Source organism: Aspergillus versicolor, assembly GCF_001890125.1.
Source record: "Aspergillus versicolor CBS 583.65 unplaced genomic scaffold ASPVEscaffold_1, whole genome shotgun sequence".
Classification (NCBI taxonomy): domain Eukaryota; kingdom Fungi; phylum Ascomycota; class Eurotiomycetes; order Eurotiales; family Aspergillaceae; genus Aspergillus; species Aspergillus versicolor.
This window is the reverse complement of record NW_024467524.1, coordinates 3,864,187-3,882,936: the sequence shown is the minus strand read 5'-3', so window position 1 is coordinate 3,882,936 and position 18,750 is coordinate 3,864,187. Positions and strand designations below refer to the sequence as shown.

The following is an 18,750-nucleotide window of genomic DNA, read 5'->3' as shown; positions in this document are numbered from 1 at the left end:
TACAATCAACTTTTTGATTGGGACTATGAATGTCGAGCAGAAGATATAGAGCTGAGTTGTGAGGATAAGATAAACCAATTAGGAAGGAGGGTACTATCCTGAAGAGGCTAGACCAGCAACCTTCTTAAATAGGCTAGTCTCCAGGTGACTAGTTATGTGTGCCTCAGGCCAGAACTGCAACTCGAACTTTTTGAGCTCCGCAGCTCAGAAAATTTCCCCCGCCGCAATCTTCACAAACCATCTTGTTCAATCTAAGAAGGGATTTCTTGGTTTTGCGAGTCTCTTATAGCGGAGTCAAAGAATTATTGTCTGAATTGAGGTAAGGAGCACAATGATACCCCGATCCTGCTGCCGCACTGCCTCCATGCAGCCATTGTTCATCGGCGCGTCGGCCATTTTGCGATGACCAAGCCTCCGAGACTCCAGCCACTTTCTTGTCTTATCATTTGTGAATCACATTCCCGTTTGTGAGAACACTGAACAGGGTTGCTTACTGACTGAGTCATAAAGTTAGAACGATTGCTATTTTACTCGTTCCTTCTTTCTAAACTCCTCTCCTCTCCTTTCTACTTCGCGAAATATTTGTCGCAAGAGTTTAATTCGCCATGGCTGAAGAACAGAAGCCTGTTACCGCGCAGGCGACCAACGCCGAGGCCGAGAAGGATGTCCAGAATGTGCTCGCAGAATTGAAGGGCGAGACCGATGCGCCTGCTAATGGTGCTGAAAAGAAGGACGATGCTCCCGCCGACAAGTCTGAGGAGGCGGAAGAGGCCCGTATTGTTGCCGCTGCTGCTAAGCTCGGCGAGAAGTCAGAGAAGACTGAGAGTGATAACAGAACAGATGACCGTGGTCGCGACCGCCGGGGTCGTCGCAACGAGAGCAAGTTCGATCCCTCCGCGCAGGAGGAGACCGATGACCCAGTGGAGATCCGCAAGCAGGTCGAATTCTACTTCTCAGACTCCAACCTTCCCATGGACAAGTTCCTCCTCTCAAAGGTCGGCGGCAGCAAGAACAACGCCGTTCCCCTCGACCTTCTCCACTCTTTCAAGCGCATGCGCCGATTCCAGCCCTTCAGCGCCATCGTCGAGGCGCTCAAGTCTTCCGAGACCCTTGAACTCACAGACAATGAAACTTCCGTGCGCCGCAAGGTTCCCCTTCCCGAGACTGTTAAGGATACTCACGACCCCACCGTCGTTAAGGTCTTCGAGGACCAGGCTATGGCCCGCAGCATCTACGCCAAGGGATTCGGAGAAGAGAACCCTACCACCCAACTTGACATTGAAGCCTTCTTCGCCCCCTACGGCCCCGTCAACGCCATTCGTCTTCGCCGGACCAACGACAAGTACTTCAAGGGAAGTGTGTTTGTCGAGTTCGCATCGGAGGAGAAGCAAAAGGCGTTCCTGGAACTGGACCCCAAGCCCCAGTGGAAGGGTCAGGACCTCAACATCAAGAGCAAGAAGGAATACTGCGACGAGAAGGTCAAGGAAATCGAAGCCGGCCGAGTCAGACCCAGCGGTGGTCGTGGCCGCGGCGGCCGTGGCGGTCGGGGAGGTCGTGGAGGCCGTGGAGGCCGTCGTGACAACAACCGCGACTGGAGAGAGCGACGGGATGAGGACCAGAAGCGAGGCTTCCGAAACGACCGGGACCAGAAGCCCGAGCGCCGCGAGGTCGAGAAGGACGCTAGGTAAGCCGAAAATTCCAGCGCATCCATAATCTAAGAAAACACCTGCTAACAGTTACAGCGGCGTTCCTATTGTGCAGAGCACCGCCGACTCCACGGGCCAAAAGCGCACCCGTGATGAAGACGCGAATGGCGACCACCCTTCCAAGAAGGTTGACACGAAGGAGTAATGATCTATTGCATTCTATTGCATTTGCTTGTTTGCTTGCTATGTTTGAGTTCAATTTCAATCCGGATGGGCAAAAGTACCAATACAATACCATTGCTTGTTTCCTCGAATCTTGGAAACCACATACCAATTGCATCTCAGCCTCCGTATCTCGTCCTGTAAACCCATCAGCCCATAATCCACCTGTAGTATACGAGACGGGATTTCACTAACCCAGACAATGTATATTCAACCCTAAAACTCCATATCATAAGCCAACGTCTCCTCACACAACGCCTCCCTCATCTTATGCACCCTATCCCAATCAATTAGCACCATACCCAGAAACCCGAACCCCAGAACAACCTAAGTAGACTGGACGTAAAGAAAGAGAGATGGAAGGAGAGAAACTCACTCCAAATGCGCCGGATGCGTCGCATACCCCTCCAGATCACCAGGCTTCTCAAGCACAGCAACAAGCCCCATATCGAAACCCTTGGCGCGGGGGACACAGATCGGAAGCGGCCCGCCGGCCTTGAGCGAGACCAAGCCCGGGATCTTGCCGACCATACCTTCGGCGATGGTCGTCCAGGTCTGCACCTGTGCGGGTGTCACACCTTGTTTGAGGCGGAAGAGGACTGTTTTTGGGAAATAATGGGGCTGGCTGTTAGCTGTTGTGGTAGTATAATTGGGTGGGAGTGGGTGGGAATGGGGTGTGTACCGATATGGTAGACGGTCATTTTGATCAATTGACTCTAGTACAATAGGTAGGAATGTTTCTGATGCAGTTGATAGTGAATAGCTCGGTACTTTGATGGGCTGCGGGGGTTATATATCCGCCATGCGGAGTGGTGAGTGGAGGGGTTCCGTCGGGCTCACTCCGATTTAAGTTATATCCGGCCGGTTGCTTCTCCGATGAAGCCCGGCCGGAGTTTAGATCTGCCTATACTAAGAGGAACAACGAGTGGATATCTACGAGTCAGTTTGCGTGTATGAAACACTCCATGAATTTTATGTCAGCCGGATGATCTAAAGGGATATATCCATTGGAGGATTGGCCGATACAGCGTTCCCCTTATAGGAAGCCCTAGTCTCCTGCATGGCAGTATTTACTAAAGGGTGGGTGGTAGTCTACTAGCACCAGGTTTGAATACTGGGATCGGTGTACCCGTAAGAATTCGTCCGTTCATGCTTCATTCGTAGCTCGTATCCAACTATAAAGGGCTGCATTCATATCTTCTGCTCCACCTATTTCTTCTTCTTCGTCTTATCAACAACATCAATCCACTGCGACTTCAGGCCCCGGCGAGTAAGTGCGGTATCTATAGCCTTGCGCTGGTCACCCTGTACAAGGACCTCCATGACCCCCTTCGCGGCTCCAGTGGCCTGCGAAACGCTCGTGCTACTGGCACATTTCTTTTGGAGCTCCTCGGCCAGCAGATTCGGAAGAATGCCAAAGACTTCCAGGTTGGAAACCTTTGTGACAGTCTTGGAGCCTGTGCGACGCTCGACAGTTATGTTGGCCTTTGGCGCTGCACCGGCTTTGGGCTTCACGTCGGAGAGCGTTTGTCCTGGTTTGAGGATGACATAGTGCGCCGCCAGTAGAGTTGAGTCTTCCACTAGTTTCTTCAAGAGCATATCGCGAGTTGTCTTGCCGCGGGCGAGAGTGTTTCGGTCCTCTGCCGAGGATGATGAAAAGATGGTGTTGGCGAGGAATGGAGTGAGGGTGAGGATTCGTTTGTTCTGGGGATCGACAATCGAGGGGTCTTGGGACTGAATATACTGATCAAGTTGTTTGGAGACGTCGGTATATTTGTAGTAGTTGCTAGGGTGTGTGCTGGATAGGGGAGGGAATATTGTCGGTGTCAGCTTAGCTGTTGGCCGGTAGAGAGTTTGCACTGTGAGTGTCTGCCCGACGGCAGGGTCGCCATCTGTGCTTGCTACGGGCTTCTTGCCGGCTGCATTTGACGTCTTCCCTGTGCCCTCAATAGCGCTCTTATTTGGTAGCCGGTATGGAGTGAAATTGATGACTCGACGGTCGTCAAAGTCCACGTCCAGGATGACCGTCTCCTGCCCGCTGCGGTCCTTTGATTTCACCAGCACCTGTTTGTCGAGGTATTTGATGAACTTCTTGACATTCTTCCAACTCGTCTTTTTGATTTGATAGAACTGGGCTTGCTGTGCAGTGTATATCGGAAGAAATGGTGTGATCATGTTCGCTATCAGGGCGGACGGAGATATGGGCAGAGACAGGCCGTGGTTTGGCGCAGAAGGGTTGTCCTGTTTCAGTTTATACAAGGAATAAAGGAAAGCCTTCTCAAAGGCGTCGTCGATTTCTGCTTCCGTTAGTACCCAATAGCTTCCATTGTTAGACAGCAACTGACCTTTTGTGGTAGGCTCTTTCTCGACAACAGGCTCTTCGACCTCTTCAGCTGGTTCTCCAGCGTCTGCCTCGCCAGCTTCCTGTTCGCCCTTCTCCTCCAACCCCAGCCCTTCAACCCTTTCCTCGATCTCTCCAGCCTCCCCCTCTTCCGCGACTTCCTCATCCCACCCCTCCAAATACTCTGGCGCAGGCACACCAGGCCGAGAAGACGGACTCCAGCCCCACACCTCATCCCCCTCCCACTGAATCCCCCTAACAGCTTGCCCCTTCGTCCCCTGCACCTCCCCAAGGGCAGAAACATCAATCTCACAAATTCCCACAAACAACGGCACAGTCTCCCGATCCAGACTCGCAACCGCCACAACAGCACCCTTAACCGCGCGCTCATCAAACGGCGGCTCATTCGCCAGACCAGGCGTCATCAAATCCGCACCAGAGCGTAGTTTCCGCATAACAAGCTCCGGCGTGTGAAGCAGCGGCACGATGTTCGGGTTATGCCACAGCGTATAGACGGTGGGGTATAGACGTTTCTCCGCGCCGGGCCCTTGGTCGATCTTGAACCAGAGGACGCGTTCCTCGCTGTCGTCGTGTGTGCCGACGTAGACTGTGCCTTGGACTTCGCGCAGGTCAGGGCCGGCGGTGGTTATGAAGCGTGCCGATAGGCAGTTTTCGGGGAGGAGGGCATTGCGGATGGATGAGAGGGTGGGTTGTGCTGGGTTCGCGGGGGCCGCATTGTCGCTGGATTCCGGTGGGGGTGTTGAGGGGATCTCGATCTTGTAGTCGCTGATGATTTGATCGGCGATTTTGCGACGGTCTGATGATCGCAGCGGCGAAAGGTTTTTGATCTGTCAAGCTAGTGTGAGCATTCAAGTGTTTGTCGAGGGGGTGTAGATAGGGAGGGGTTGATATGCGGGGTAGCACTCACGGTGGGCTTTTTCTTGAACATGATGGCGACAAACACAGTAATATGGCTCTAGAAAACAAGTGAAATGCAGGCTAGACGATGCGAATACCCAGCCGGAGGGAGGGCTTGTGTGGTTTACAGAGCTGAGTGTACGTGGGGGAAAGAAATATTTAACTTGTTCTGGATTTTCGACCCCGCAACAACAATCGCCCGCCGTCCCCGCTCCCAAGAGCCCCAAGAGCTCTACTCTGAGTCAACTACGCAGCAACTACACGGACTAATTATGATTCATGTTCTGTCACTTCGGTTTTTCGTTGTTTATGGGGCTTTACGGCCTCAGGCACTGTGGTGACTCACTGGCGGAATGCTGACGGTCCGCTTTTCACCCGGCGCGATTGATGCAATTACAGTAAACTTGGCAAGGGAAACACGAAGGGGCAAATAATTAACTGAAGTATGGACATGGACGTGGTCTATTCGAGCCCTATGTATCAAATTGATATTCATAAGTTGGTCTAGTTTTTGGTATATTTGTTAGTGACAAGGGACGCTCTATACTTAGGGCAAGGAGTCTAAATGGAAGTTAATGAGTAAAGAGAATGAGAGTCAAGAACTTCGTCCATGGTTCCTCAATAACTTTCTGCTGTGTATTCAAGTTAATTTTACGTATGAAGCTACGATTCCTCCTGTAGAACCATGGCCATGGCTCTGGGAGGTCGTCCAATCCGTGATCCGGAAGAAGAGGATTACGAAGATTAGCAGGTTATGGACATCCCTAGAGAAGTACAGGCAATATATGCAGGAACAAAGAAGAAGAGGTGGACGACGAGCGATCGAAATCCCTGAAACCCAATGGGGAGTCATTGGACCAAACCAAGCACCGCCGAGAAACGGGATGCCTGACTATCGGACTGCTGGTTTTGATGACAATGAAAATTTAGGTACAAGTCTGACATACTCAATGCTGGCACAGCTGCCTGAAATTAGGTGTTAGAGGGGTCTTAGTTGACGTGGTAGTACTCATACTAGTAGTCACTTTTACAGAAAATGCTGCTTTTATAATAGCTTGAATGACGATAACCTCCTGCATGCGTAAATAAGTCAAGTACATGTTGTACTTATGTATTGCCCAGGTCTAGAACCCACCATAACCCGCTGAAGAAATAGTGGAAGGCTACACCCAACGTTAATACTGGCGAACCAACACAAATGGTCGATGAACTTGCATGAGTGATGGACCCAACGAACCCCCTCGGAAGGTAAGGTATTGCCCCTACCAGCCCTCCCCATCATTTGCGTAGCCCATATCATCACCGTCGTCCGGCCCATCACAGTATCCCTCCTGATCCGAGTTATATCCATCCTCATCATCCGAGAACACCGGGTATCCCTCAAACTCCGGCTCATCCAAACCCCACTCAAAGTGACTATACGGCCCATCAACACGACACCCGCTCTCCTCGTCCGAATCATCCTCGTCATCTTCCGCAACTTCAATAAAACCGATAGGAACCCCGCGCGAAGAACCAGAGTCCGAATCTGAATCGTAGTTTTGGTTCATGTTGGACGGTTTGTCGTTCTCGGATGGTCGGTCGTACTCTTGGAAACGGGCTAGGATGTCTTTTGCGTGCTTTACGTCGTCGTCATTGTGCATATTGAGGCTGTGGCTTTGCATGAAATGCTGGAGGTTGTCGTAGCCGCTTTCTTTGAGGACTTGGTGCTGGCTCTTTTCTTCGGGTGGGAAGGAGGAGGGACCGGTGGTGTTTTGAGAGGACATGCTGATTCGAAACGTCTCAGTATAGATCTAGAAGGTATATTTGATGAGGCACAGAGATTTTTGATGAAGCTGGGGAAACTGGAGAAGAGTGGGAAAGAAAGTGTGGAGGAGTGAAGTGTTGGGAGAGGGAGATGCAGACAATTTCATCCGTTTGTTGTGCCTGCCACATTCACCATCAACAGAAGAGACACAACCAGTTTATTCTCTACAACGTGTCAATGACTGCTAAGTTTGTTCCCCAAATCCTGACTGTCCTTCATATCTCCATCTCCTGATATACGCCGATGTCGAGCTATCTACTTCCAATACAATATTGTCAACGACTGATCACTGCATCTATGGAACTAACACACTCCAACATGTATTAGATATTGAACTCACAAGCAAATCCAGAAACCACCTAAATCAATAACTAAGACGGGGAGGCGGCTGAGACTTCGAATAAGCCATAATTCTGGCCGACGAGAGGCCGGCTTCAAGGTCCGTAACCGAAAGTCGTATATCTCCCACAGAAATCTACGTTGCATGACTTTCACCACGGCTTGCACGGTATGTGCGGTGAATGCCTCCCATGTTAAGACGGGTCATAGTTTGTTTTTAACCCAGGAGAGGAAAACATAGTTACCGGTATCGTGATACGTCAGACGCTACGCCCATGCAGGAGCCTGCATGAGAGCTGGTATAACAGACCGAGCTAAATCCCGGAAGCACCTCGTGTATCTCGTTTACCATTATAACATGGAATTGGGGCAAAGTAGGCAAAGGAAAGGTTCAGCACCACTTAAAAGGTACACATAATATAGGTATTCAGTTATATTTATCCATTACACTGCTAGTGGACCCTTACCTTACACTTTTGCAGGAAATGGGAAGGCTACAGTGAATACCTATACATCTAGATGCGAGACGTGAATAACCCCGTTTGCAGGAGAAATGTCTTCCTTTCATCAACGTAGGACAAGAGAGCTCGCTTCGCTATAGTTGTCTTTCAGGCATAAATAGACATTTCTGAGGTGTATCTTGATGACACCCAGACACTTTGATCCATTCCTGATCGATTACTAGTACTATTAACAAACTCTACCATCATATACATACTACAGTATCAAACTAGAAACAGGTACGCATTCCAACCCCTACTATTGTCAGAATACCCAACCAACCAACCAACCACTAACTACAGGATACAGAAACCCTATATCCAAATGGCCCTCCTAGCACAATACCGCACCGTCTCAACAATCGAAGCCATAGTCCACAAAATCGAGCACCCAACCGACGAGCCCAACTGGCAGAACGCCCTCGCAAACGAACTCTTCCACTTCTACTTCCCACCCTCCGCCGGCTGGACGATATTACCCAGACGCGGCCGCGCAGACCGACACGCCGGGGTGGTCCTCCGCGTGGGAAAATGGGGGCCAGGACCCAGCACAGCGCAGAATCCGAATCCGAACTCGAATCCACCATTTGAAGACCGGGTTGTTGTGATTGTTCGAAAAGGCGACACTTATAATCGGTCTGCGCTGAAGCGGGAGGTGAAGGCGCTGCATGATTCGGGGGTGATTGAGAGCAGAGTGCACTGGGCGGCGCTTTTTATGGGGCGGCATGTTTGGTTTTATATCTGTGAGAGGAAGCAGGAGGGGGAGGGGGAATTGGGGTGGGAGGCTTTTGGGCCGCCGATGCAGATGGGGAGGTCTATTTTTGATGTCCGTGAGGAGAGTTTGGCGGTGGAGGAGATGATGAGGTATATGGCTTATAGATGACTCTGTTTCTGATGGTCCAACGGTGGATTTAGGTTGTTCTACTAGCACTATGGTGAAGTTCATGTAAAGTAGCAAAGAAGGATAAATTCACACTATCCGCTATGCCAAGTATAGGTACAAGAAAAGGATGCCCGATCCTATTAGAAGAAGGAAGATCCAACAGTGCAGCGAGCTAACGCGACCATTGAATATAGTAGAAAAAAAATATAGCAACAGAAAAGGGATGGGGGCAGGAGAGGAGGTCTATTTTCGTTCATGTAAGGGAGGCATTATAAACCGCTTACTCGAGGGAACGAGCGTGGACCTTGTCGGTGACCAACCAAGAGAAGGTGGCCTTCAGGTAGCTGAGGAACTCTTCGGCGCTGAGAGAGTTGAACCATTCAGTGAGGCTAGCGCTGTCGGTGGGGAGCTCAGCAGAGCCAGAGCTGGAGCCGCTGGAACCAGAGCTGGAGCCAGAGTCAGAGCCGCTGTCAGAGCCAGAACCGGTGGCAGGCTCGGTAGGGGCAGGGGGGAAAGCAGACTCAGTCTGGGTGACGGTCTGGGTCTGAGCAGGAGGCTGCTCGGTGGAGGTGACAACCTGGGTGGTAGGCTGAGCAACCTGGGTGGCAACCTGGGTAGGAGCAGTGACGGAAACCTGGGCAGTCGAGCTGGGAGCAAGAGGAGTGGAAGAAGCACCGGAGCTGGAGGTGGGGATGACAGGGACGCTGGAGGTGGGAGCGCTGCCGCCACCGTTGCCGCCGGAGGAGCCGCCAGAGTAGAGAGCAGGGCCGGGGATGGGGTAGGAGTCAACCTGAGCGTAGATGTTGAACTTGATACCCTCGTCGGAAGGAGTGTAGAGCTCGGTTCCGACAACACCGGAGGGCTTGTCGCTGCCACCGCCGGTGACCTTGAGGTTGACACACTGGGGGTAGTTCTGGGCGCCGTTCTCCTGGCCGGCGGAGTGCAGGGCGATGATCTCGTGGCGGAGGACGTAGTTGCCCGCGGCGATGCTGCTGGGGATGGTGACGGTCCAGCTGTTGTTGTTGGCGATCAGCTCGTCGGAGGCCCAGGTGCCGGGGGTGCTGCTGCCATCGACGATACCGCTCTCGCTGATCTTGAACCACTCGAGGGTGGTCTTGTCGACGGTCGCGCAGTCGCCGTTGCAGCTGGCCAGGTAGTCGATGACGGGGCCGTGGTGGCTCTCGGGCCACTCGGTCCACTGCAGCTCAACCTCGCCTCCAGCCTTGACCGCAGCAGAGAGCTGGGCGTTCTTTGCATCCTTGTGGCAGATGATGTCGGGGTCGGTGTAGCTGTTGGGCTCGACGAAGCCCAGGTCCTTGGCCTGCTCAGACCATCCGACAACATCGGGAGGGCTGGGGTTGTAGGGGTAGTTGTTGACGAGGTATCCTCCGTAGTACGAGCCGTCGGCGACAATTCCCTGGACGAAGCCGTGGGCCGAAGCCATGGCCGCGGAGGCGAGGGCGAGACCAGCAGTTCTAGCGACAGACATTTTTGTAGTTGGAAGTTTCTTAACGCGCAGCGTTACTCAGAATCTGAAGGATTGAATGAGGGTTGGGGTGGAAAAGAATGTCCGGGCTTCAGTCAATGAAGCGGGAGGTAAGAGAATGAATGGATCGTTGATCCGGGTTGAAAAGAATGCAAAGGTTGGTGGTGAGGAGAGGAGAAGATCATTCCTGGCTTGAGGGCGAAGGCCTTTATATGCATCGAGATGGCATCTCCCAGGCTCCCATGCCAAAGCTCAGACCAGCCAGGCCAGGCACAGTCCTACAATGCCGGCGAATGAAAGGTTCGTGGCCAGCCGCATCTTGATTGCCTGCAAGCCCTAGTTTCTGTGTCTGTGGTTCCGAGTCCCCGAGGAACCATTGCGATAGGCCAGCCGAGGGCGTGCAGTCTGAAGTAGATGAAAACCCAAGCACCAAGTTCTGGGCGATGAGACACCGATGCCTGCTGGGATGGACGAACACGGGCCCCCATCGACGATTCAAGGCCTGGGGCCGTTGAACGGGTGCAATGGAGAAACAGCGAGCGGAGACGGGGGTCCTCGAGGATTCAGGGCAATGTCGCGCAAAGGCGCCTAAATCCGCCTTCAATTCCTTTTACTTCTGTCTCTGACGGCGCTCGTTTCAACTTAAGGAGCGCCGCTGCAATTCCCCGAGTGTTGGCCCCGCCAAGTGGCCCGCTCATTAAACTGTGCCCTAACTCGGTGGAGCTGCCACAGCGAATATGACGAGCAGCAACTCACGGCCCGACAAAATGTCAGCTCTACCGGGCTCTGAAGACACTGAAGTGTTTCACTGACGAAATGAAAATGTTGGAGAGGATTGGTGGGGGTGACTGGTGAATGGCCTGGGTAGGCCGTTTCACATCAAACACTTGACTCGACATTGAAGAATCAGAATGTCAAAAAAATAAGCAGCTGCTTCATATTCCTGGTAACTTGCGAAATTGATAAACTATTAGACAGCGACTCGCCACAATACACCGTCTGCGTCTGGGAATAATGATGCGGCGCTAAACAAGCACCCCTCAATATATCGGACCGATATGATACGCGCAGTCAACTGCAATCGTACCGGATAAATTAACTGAGTCCATGGCTCGCTCGGTCGAGGCAATAACAGCCGGTGGAGATGTGATCCGTCTGCATGGGTGGCGTTAAAGACAGCAAGAATTCCAACATCCACAAGGTACGAGGCTACCGAGAGGCTAGAGCTAGCCGTCGTCCTTATCGATCTGTTAGTATTAACTTATGGTGATTAAATTTTCTTGGCTGGTTCGGATTCCCGGCTCTCGCTCAGCTGGAGATCGAAGCGAGGGCGCTAAGGATCGGTGTAGGGGATATTCTCGGTCATTTCTCTGATTAGCAGAGAGTTGGCTCCAACGAGATCTTCCCATCCTTGCTGCCATGGTATAAGTAGCTCAGTATACTGCAATTGCGCAGGAGAATTGCGCCTAGAAACATTTCAACTTTCAAGCTGCGGGTCGGTGAAACCCGTTACTAGGGTCATCTCCTGGGCCAGTTCGGTAACTAACGGCGGCGATGTTTCTAGAAAGGCGAAGAACCGTTGTCTTGTCTTGTTTCTGAGCAGCAATCTATTGAAATAAAAGTGAAACGTTTAGACGAAGCTGATGGGTCCCAGATATTGGGTGGGCCCATGCCGACGGCGACCAGATGCCAGGCGGTTAGGGAAGAAGGACGAGCAGGTCTGCTGTCTATATTTGTACCTCTTCTTATTATCTCATATATCACCAATTAACCGCTTTGTGTATCTCACATGGTGCAATTGCCCAAAACCCTTGGGCCAGATCACGACATTCACTCAGGAGGTGAGGTCTTCACTCGGAACCCTGTCGCGGATGTCTAAGAGTTGCCTTCACTATGATAAACGTTAGCGACTATCTATTCAGTAAATAATATCAGGGCACGATCTTGTTTCATCGACCCTAGGGCTGATCGGGCTTATAATGTGTTATCGTCAAGTAAACAGAGGGGCAGCCGCACAATAAGAAGGTTACCCTCGACTTGAATAAATCAGAAATCTAGAAATTTAATAAGATTTATTATTGTTCTGATCTTGAATATTTAGAAAAATGTCTCTTCTAAACATTGTCAGCATATATATAACGTATTTAGAAAGACGGTTAAATAACCACTAGTGGCCTTTTTAGTCGAGCGGTATTCCGTTAAATACACGGGTTGTGGGCGGGCAACATTATATATTTTGGTTGATATGTAAACTACCATATATGCCGCTACTTAACTCGAAAGGCAGAAGCCCCAAGCATGTTTGCTTGTTTACTTCCGCCTTTTTAAACCACTCATATCTATGATACATATAATATTCACAGGGCTAGGTTGATACTCCTAGGTATTCAACTTAATGTGTCTAAATGATAATAAACTCATTATCAAGAACAGAAAGTTATATACTCCGCCAAACCGCCTTAGAAGAGCTCGCCAACGGATTTCTTGCTACACATTTTACAGGATACCTCATCCCACAGAACAAGCATACCTTTCCCCGAATGCAAAAGCCCGAGGCACCAAAAGACGAAGACATTGCTTCCTTTAGACCAGCATGCGGTCAGAAAGTAGTTGGATGCAGCTGACTGGCTGTTTTACACGCCAAGACTGCACCGTCACACAAAGTTATTCCGAACTGCATGCTCTGTCTCAGGAGTCGCTCCAGTGCTATCTCCAATGTATGACGGATTGACGGACGGATGCTCGACCTGATAAGGCTGGCTGTCACTGATAACCCAGAAACGTGGCAGCCTAACCCTGTTGGTGTGGCCCGTTTAACCCAATTCGGACTAATGCATTGCCGAGTGACTAAGCAGGCCTGTTGATTCCACCTTTCTCAGGCCGCTATGGATCAAAATGGGACACGCCTATGGATCACCGCCAAATAAACCTCGTAATCAAAAAACGGCTTGACGTCGAGGTGGCTTCAGAGTCCTGGTACTTTTGAGTCCCTGTGGACAATCTCTTCTTCATCTTCATCGACAGCTATCAGGTACCGTTTTCGGGACCGCCCTCGCACGACTTTGTGGTCATAGCACAAATTTCTGCGTGCGCCTAGGAATCTTGGCTGTCGTGGTGTTTTGCCGCCGTCTGGCTTTTTCCTCCTTTTCAATTTCCACCACCCGCGCCCGCTGTTCTCCGCTCTTCTTCGCCGGCCGACCGCTGACTCCCCTCTCCCAACAAACGCCCTCGCTTCCCCAGATCAAACCCGATTACTGATCCCCCTCCGTCTCGCTGTCCTCGCAAATCATCCAGGCACCAATTTTCACCAAGGGTCTCACATGTTTCCGAGCGGGAATTGCTGTTAGCCTCCAAGCCTGACCGCAACGCAGTGCGCCCGTGGAGCTCGTCTCCTGGCCAATCTGATCGCCTTGACGGCTCGTTCCTTTTCCCACTCTCAACAACCGGACGTGCACAAGGTTTTGCTCGTGCGAGACTACGAATTGTGTGCCGGGAGTTGGTTGAACGGCCTTTGAGGGAGTCTTGCTGGTCTTTCTCCATCGCTTCAATTTTGCCTGCCCTAGGAGGTCAAGGATGGGACCGGGGGGCTCGTCTCCTACATTTGCCGCTTTGGACCCGATTGTCGTGGACGACGACGACATGGCGAACCCTTACCAGGATACCGATATGGACTTTCTCGATACCGCGAGGCTGCAGATGTCGTCCGAGAGTGCTGGACAGGAGTTTGATGACCTCTTTTCACATGCCTCATCTTCCCGCACAGTCGCAGAATCCAACCCACCGTGCCTTTCCCCGTCTGAGTTGTCGCTCAAACGATCGTACCAAGACCACGAATCCCTGCGGCAGCCCAAAGTAATCGCATCGGAATCCCCCGCTGAATCGCCCGAAGACTCCAGCCCTAGCTCAAGCTCAGAATCACCCCGAAACCACCTCCGAAACATCTCCGTCGAGTCCTCCACATCTGCGGTGCATAGTGAGAACACAGTGATGCCGTTCGGCTACACGGGAGACGACCTAGTGAATCTGGATTATGACCACGTGAAGGATGAGTCGCTGTTTGGGTTTGACGCTTCGCTGCCGAACCTGGAAGGCCCATATTCCTCTGGGGCTGACCTTGAATCGAGCAATAAAGCGATGGATGCCGCTTTTGACTTTGAGAGTGCTGCCAGTAGCCCCAGTCCTTTGAAGCCCGGGGCAACACTGCATTCGAGGGCACTGAAGGACTCAAAGTCACGTTTGCGGGGAGCGCATGGCTCCGTGAAACGAAAGTCTACTTCGCCTGTGAGATATAGAAACCCTTCCAAGCCGATTGAGCATTCTATGCTAACCTGACTGCAGCAAATCTCCCATACCACTGCGCCGTTCTTCGCTCATAACACAAACACTACCCCTTCCCCGTTTCAATCTTCAGTGATGCCTCCGGTGAAGTCGCCGCTAAGTCCATGGGGCGAGCATTCGCCCTCTTCCTTTCTCGAGGAAAGTTTCGGTGGCATCAATATGAATGGCGGTCCTCAACCAAACTCGGCTTTCAGCTTCTCCCCCAATGGCCTTCCGTTTGGTTTCGGACTCGTATCTTCACCCCCTTTGACCAACGTGAAGCCAGAACCTACTCAGCACCCCGTCTTAACCGTCCACCCCACCTCTCTTAAGTCGCGCGTGGAGACGCAAATACCAATAAAACTTACCTTACATCCCTTACCGTCTGGGGTCAAAAGGCTACGCCTGCCTAGCCATACGATCTCTAAACCAAAGTTCCTTGCGCCACCGGCCACAGAGCGCTCCCCCGACACCGTCGAACTATACACCAGCCTTTTCTGCACGAGTGCACTGCAGGACAAAGACAAGCTGCGGAAAGCGCTGGCAAGAGCAAGAGGCGAATCACTACGTCGCTCGTCTAGTTCCTCTCCGATGGCCACAGATGGGATCCAGGAGGAGGAAAAACCTGTCGACGGTGCAGAAGTGAAGATTTGCTCTGGCTGTATCCAACGGGAACGAAAACGGGCTTTTCGAAAGAAGCAGCGGAAACCAGAGGAGGATGAGCTGTTCCAGAAGCACGAGGAGAAGCGTGTTATCGTGTTCAACACCCATGAGATCAAAGATTGGACTGAACCATCCAAAACCGCAGCTTCAAGTGAAAACCAGGTGCCTGGAGTTCCGCAGGGTGCCATGCAGGTGGAACTTCCAATGCGAATCGCATGCTACTGCAGGCATCAAAACGAAAAAATCGGATTTCAGTAAGTTGTATCTGGACAATCCACTCCTGGATTGGAAAAAACTGACTGTTTGTAGGGTTATCTTCACGCTAAAGGACTATAAGGACAACGTAATAGCCCAAGCGATTACAAACTCAATCATGATCACAGATGACCACAAGACGCATGCACCTTCAGGACCTCCTGCACCTGGCCCCGCGCCTGCTCTGCCGGATGGAACTGAACTTCCAGGTGTTGGTGTCTTCCCGTCTGGCGCTGGCTTCGATACAAAGAGGTCATCTGGATCTGTGAAGCAGGCGAGCGCCTCACCATCCGCCACAGATCTGCAAAGTCTCCAGCAGAGATTAAACTCGCAGTATCAACCAGGTTCCGGGCCTTTTATGAATTCGACAAACGGTGCAACACCATCCAATTCTCAAGGATCGCGCAGCCTGTCACGGCAAACATCGCCCAATGACTTCCAAGGACCTACAAGCAAACGTCGAAAACATAGCAGTTCGAGCAGACTCCCATCGGAATTGACCATGACTAAACTCGAAAATGGCCAGTCGTCTGCTAGGGCATCGAGCAATGAGTCTCAGTTTTCGGCTTCCCGTGGATTCGCATCTCCTACGGAAAGGCCATTTGTTACCTCCGCTGCCATGTCCAACCACTTCAGCAATGGCCCGTTGACTCCAACTAGCGGGGAAAGCAACCCCTTCTTACCGTCTCTGCAACAACAGCAGCAGCAGCAGAATTTGGATAACTTCATCCAGCAACAGCTGATGTCGGCGCCAAATTCGGCCCAAACTAGCCGTCCGGGAACTCCTGGTGGGTCAGCTAGGAATAGTTTCCAAGAGCAGAACTTGAATCTTTCGCTAGGCCCGACTCCATCTACGCCAATGTGGACGGGCATGACGGGCATGGCGGGCGTGACGAGTGCCGGGAATCGGTTGCCCACGGTAATTCATAAATTGGTTCCAGCCGAGGGTTCTATTAATGGAGGAACGGAAGTCACGCTATTAGGCAGTGGCTTCTACCCCGGCATGGAAGTTGTGTTTGGTGATACCCTCGCGACCACCACTACATTCTGGGGAGATAAGTGCCTCAACTGCCTGACCCCACCAGCCCTCCAACCTGGACAGGTGGTCGTGGTTTTCAAGCATGAGCACCCTAGCTTTAATCAGCTACAACAGCAGCCACAAACGCTACTGCCGAAGCAACAGCAGTTCTTCCGGTATGTAGATGATCGTGAGTTGCAGATGTATCGTCTGGCACTCGGCATACTTGGACACAAGTTGGGCAACCAGGCCGATGCCTTCCACACTGCCCAGCAGATCATGGGTAGTGATTACAAGGGAGCGTTTAACCTCCAGAAAGACTTCCAAGGCTCCTCTGGTGGCAACCAGCGACAAGTCCCTGGATTGGAGTCTCAGGGCAAGCTGGGCGACATGGACTCGAAGATGTTGACTTACTTGGAGTTTATCGACCTGGATGACAATCCTCGCGCGCCAAGGTATAACTCGCGCTGTGCTACCGGCCAGACTTTGCTTCACTTTGCATCTTCGCTGGGCCTTACGCGATTTGTTGCCGGCTTGCTCGCCCGTGGCGCGAATCCAGATGTGCAGGATAACACCGGAAACACGCCAATGCACCTTGCTGCTCTTAACGGCCACGCGCACATCGTCAATAGACTCCGTCTTGCTGGTTCCAGCCCCAACATCCGAAGCATCAGAGGCTTTACCCCGGCCGATCTCGCCAGCACATTGCCTGCCCACCAAGCAGCTTTGATTCCTGCACGTCACCGCTCGCGTAGCGCTGGGTCCTTGACCTCGCGTCGCAGACAGAGCAGCTCGGCCTCTCTCCAATCGCTCTGGGAGTCTTCTTCGGCGTCGGGCTCGTTCGACTATGCTGTTGATGACTCTGAAGAGAGCTCGGATGAGGATGACGAGCTAATCATGACCACTTCTCGCCGGTCTAGCGTGCGCCATGATGCCGTCCCACCAATGCAGACGTCAGAGCCGATTGCCGCAGAGGGCGAGGCGCGACCATTCTCTCCACCAGCAGCGCTCGTTGCCTGGCGCAATCAGCTGCAGACACAAATCAACCAGTTCCAGCAGAGCGTCTCGAATGCTTTCCCTAACCTACCGAACCTCCCAGCCTTGCCACCGATGCCGGCATTGCCAGACTACCAGGCACACCCTATGATGCGTCGTATTACAAACCTCGTCCCGCATCGACCTTCGTCTTCGCGTGGAGCTAAGGAGGGTTGGTGGGATATGCTGACTGGCAATTCCTCACCTGGTTCGCCTGCTTCACCTGGCAACACGGAGCTCCCATCGTATGAAGAGTTGTACCCGCGTAAAGAAGGAGAAGGCCAGGGTGAGGAAGAAGTAGAGCGTGCAAAGAAGGCTAGCGTGCTGCAAGCTGCTGCTGAGGCTGCTCTAGATCAACACTTTGAAACACAAGCCGGCTCCTCCAGAGTCACTGGTGAGCAAGAAAAGGAAGACCTTCAGGACATCCGGATTGGTCGCAATGTTATCTCCCGGGAGCAGCAGAAGCATCTTAGGGAGCAACAAGCTCGACGCATGAAGGGTCTGGGTAGTGACAGGAACCTGTACTTCTTCTGGGTAAGTTACCGACCTTGTACCCCTAATCTTTATTACACATTGCTAATCTTGGTTTAGATTCCTCTTCTCATCTTAGTGATCTTCGCTTGGGCTCGAAGCTACATTCCTGGTATCTCGCAAGGGATTTCTGATGTCTTCGAGTTCGTACAGGACCGCTACACTACGCAACGTGTGTTGGACGTTGGCACCTAGACGTCATTTCTCGCTCGACTATCATCGGTATTTTTTTTTTTTTTTTTCAGCTGAGGCGTTGTGCGTGTTTGGGACACAATACACTGGGACTTGTTTTCGTTTCCTTTGTCTGGATTGACTTCCGTATAATGATGGGATATGACTATTGTTTTTATTGTCTGCTTTTGCTATTCTCTGGGTCAGTATGGAGTTTCCTGTGGCTTTTTGTTAGACCTCGGCCGTCGATAGTTATAGAAGAAGCAGCAGTGCTCGATGGAGAGTTTAATGTAAACAACACTACAATCAATGTATATATGTCAACCATACTCCGAAACCTTACGTAGAGAGATATTCCCATTGCAGTAGTATGATTGCAGTAGTATGATTGCAGTAGTATGTTTAGTCCTGGTGGTGTAGTGCTGCCTGAGGACTGCCAAGAGTCCACCGCGGAGGCCACCGAACAACCACGGAGACAACAACCACCACTCGGCCTCTCGCATTCATCTATAACCTCCCCTCTCGCTCTCTGACCACTAACTCGCACGTCAGGTAGGCAATTCTCATCCGAATTGCTTGACCGGAATGCTCCAGGAGCGCAGCCAGCTTCCCCCCTGA

General features: G+C 51.8%; 7 protein-coding genes across 7 annotated transcripts; 3 read left to right on the top strand and 4 right to left on the bottom strand.

The window, feature by feature from the left end:
* The first annotated feature begins 211 nt into the window (after positions 1-211).
* Positions 212-2,338, top strand: ASPVEDRAFT_36672 (tRNA maturation protein LHP1). The gene is made up of 5 exons (XM_040811262.1): positions 212-319; positions 511-1,684; positions 1,743-2,008; positions 2,066-2,145; positions 2,245-2,338. Exons 2-3 carry the CDS (start codon positions 606-608, stop codon positions 1,849-1,851), a joined length of 1,188 nt encoding a protein of 395 aa, XP_040663024.1. The 5' UTR covers positions 212-319; positions 511-605; the 3' UTR covers positions 1,852-2,008; positions 2,066-2,145; positions 2,245-2,338.
* On the bottom strand, positions 1,792-2,670 carry ASPVEDRAFT_36671 (uncharacterized protein). The gene is made up of 4 exons (XM_040811261.1): positions 2,551-2,670; positions 2,245-2,467; positions 2,064-2,145; positions 1,792-2,006 (listed from the first exon to the last, which is right to left on the bottom strand). Exons 1-3 carry the CDS (start codon positions 2,567-2,569, stop codon positions 2,085-2,087), a joined length of 303 nt encoding a protein of 100 aa, XP_040663023.1. The 5' UTR covers positions 2,570-2,670; the 3' UTR covers positions 1,792-2,006; positions 2,064-2,084.
* Positions 2,671-2,815: 145 nt separating this feature from the next.
* ASPVEDRAFT_36670 (putative RNA binding protein Ligatin/Tma64) lies at positions 2,816-5,377 on the bottom strand. Its single transcript, XM_040811260.1, has 3 exons — positions 5,138-5,377; positions 4,214-5,057; positions 2,816-4,165 (listed from the first exon to the last, which is right to left on the bottom strand). The coding sequence occupies exons 1-3, from the start codon at positions 5,156-5,158 to the stop codon at positions 3,078-3,080; spliced, it is 1,953 nt and encodes a 650-aa protein (XP_040663022.1). The 5' UTR covers positions 5,159-5,377; the 3' UTR covers positions 2,816-3,077.
* An 825-nt stretch (positions 5,378-6,202) lies between these two features.
* On the bottom strand, positions 6,203-7,006 carry ASPVEDRAFT_36669 (uncharacterized protein). Its single transcript, XM_040811259.1, has one exon. The coding sequence runs from the start codon at positions 6,891-6,893 to the stop codon at positions 6,390-6,392; it is 504 nt and encodes a 167-aa protein (XP_040663021.1). The 5' UTR covers positions 6,894-7,006; the 3' UTR covers positions 6,203-6,389.
* Positions 7,007-8,098: 1,092 nt separating this feature from the next.
* Positions 8,099-8,656, top strand: ASPVEDRAFT_24226 (uncharacterized protein; the record flags this gene model as incomplete). Its single annotated transcript, XM_040809639.1, has 1 exon — positions 8,099-8,656. One exon carries the CDS (start codon positions 8,099-8,101, stop codon positions 8,654-8,656), a length of 558 nt encoding a protein of 185 aa, XP_040663020.1.
* A 280-nt stretch (positions 8,657-8,936) lies between these two features.
* ASPVEDRAFT_120234 (lytic polysaccharide monooxygenase auxiliary activity family 9 protein) lies at positions 8,937-10,145 on the bottom strand (the record flags this gene model as incomplete). Its single annotated transcript, XM_040805781.1, has 2 exons — positions 8,937-9,149; positions 9,285-10,145. The coding sequence occupies 2 exons, from the start codon at positions 10,143-10,145 to the stop codon at positions 8,937-8,939; spliced, it is 1,074 nt and encodes a 357-aa protein (XP_040663019.1).
* Positions 10,146-13,715: 3,570 nt separating this feature from the next.
* On the top strand, positions 13,716-18,156 carry ASPVEDRAFT_78982 (putative membrane-tethered transcription factor (SPT23); the record flags this gene model as incomplete). Its single annotated transcript, XM_040816633.1, has 4 exons — positions 13,716-14,423; positions 14,481-15,376; positions 15,432-17,964; positions 18,022-18,156. The coding sequence occupies 4 exons, from the start codon at positions 13,716-13,718 to the stop codon at positions 18,154-18,156; spliced, it is 4,272 nt and encodes a 1,423-aa protein (XP_040663018.1).
* Positions 18,157-18,750: the final 594 nt, after the last annotated feature.

Bases quoted from the DNA above. Each gene is read 5' to 3' on its own strand.
- ASPVEDRAFT_36672 (XM_040811262.1), top strand. From the start codon at position 606: ATGGCTGAAGAACAGAAGCCTGTTACCGCGCAGGCGACCAACGCCGAG. The intron at 1,685-1,742 runs GTAAGCCGAAAA...TAACAGTTACAG, and splicing joins GAGGTCGAGAAGGACGCTAG to CGGCGTTCCTATTGTGCAGA.
- ASPVEDRAFT_36671 (XM_040811261.1), bottom strand. The intron at 2,146-2,244 runs GTGAGTTTCTCT...TGATTGGGATAG, and splicing joins ACGCATCCGGCGCATTTGGA to GGTGCATAAGATGAGGGAGG.
- ASPVEDRAFT_36669 (XM_040811259.1), bottom strand. From the start codon at position 6,893: ATGTCCTCTCAAAACACCACCGGTCCCTCCTCCTTCCCACCCGAAGAA.
- ASPVEDRAFT_36670 (XM_040811260.1), bottom strand. From the start codon at position 5,158: ATGTTCAAGAAAAAGCCCACC. The intron at 5,058-5,137 runs GTGAGTGCTACC...CTAGCTTGACAG, and splicing joins TGTTCAAGAAAAAGCCCACC to ATCAAAAACCTTTCGCCGCT. The intron at 4,166-4,213 runs GTCAGTTGCTGT...TAACGGAAGCAG, and splicing joins GAAAGAGCCTACCACAAAAG to AAATCGACGACGCCTTTGAG.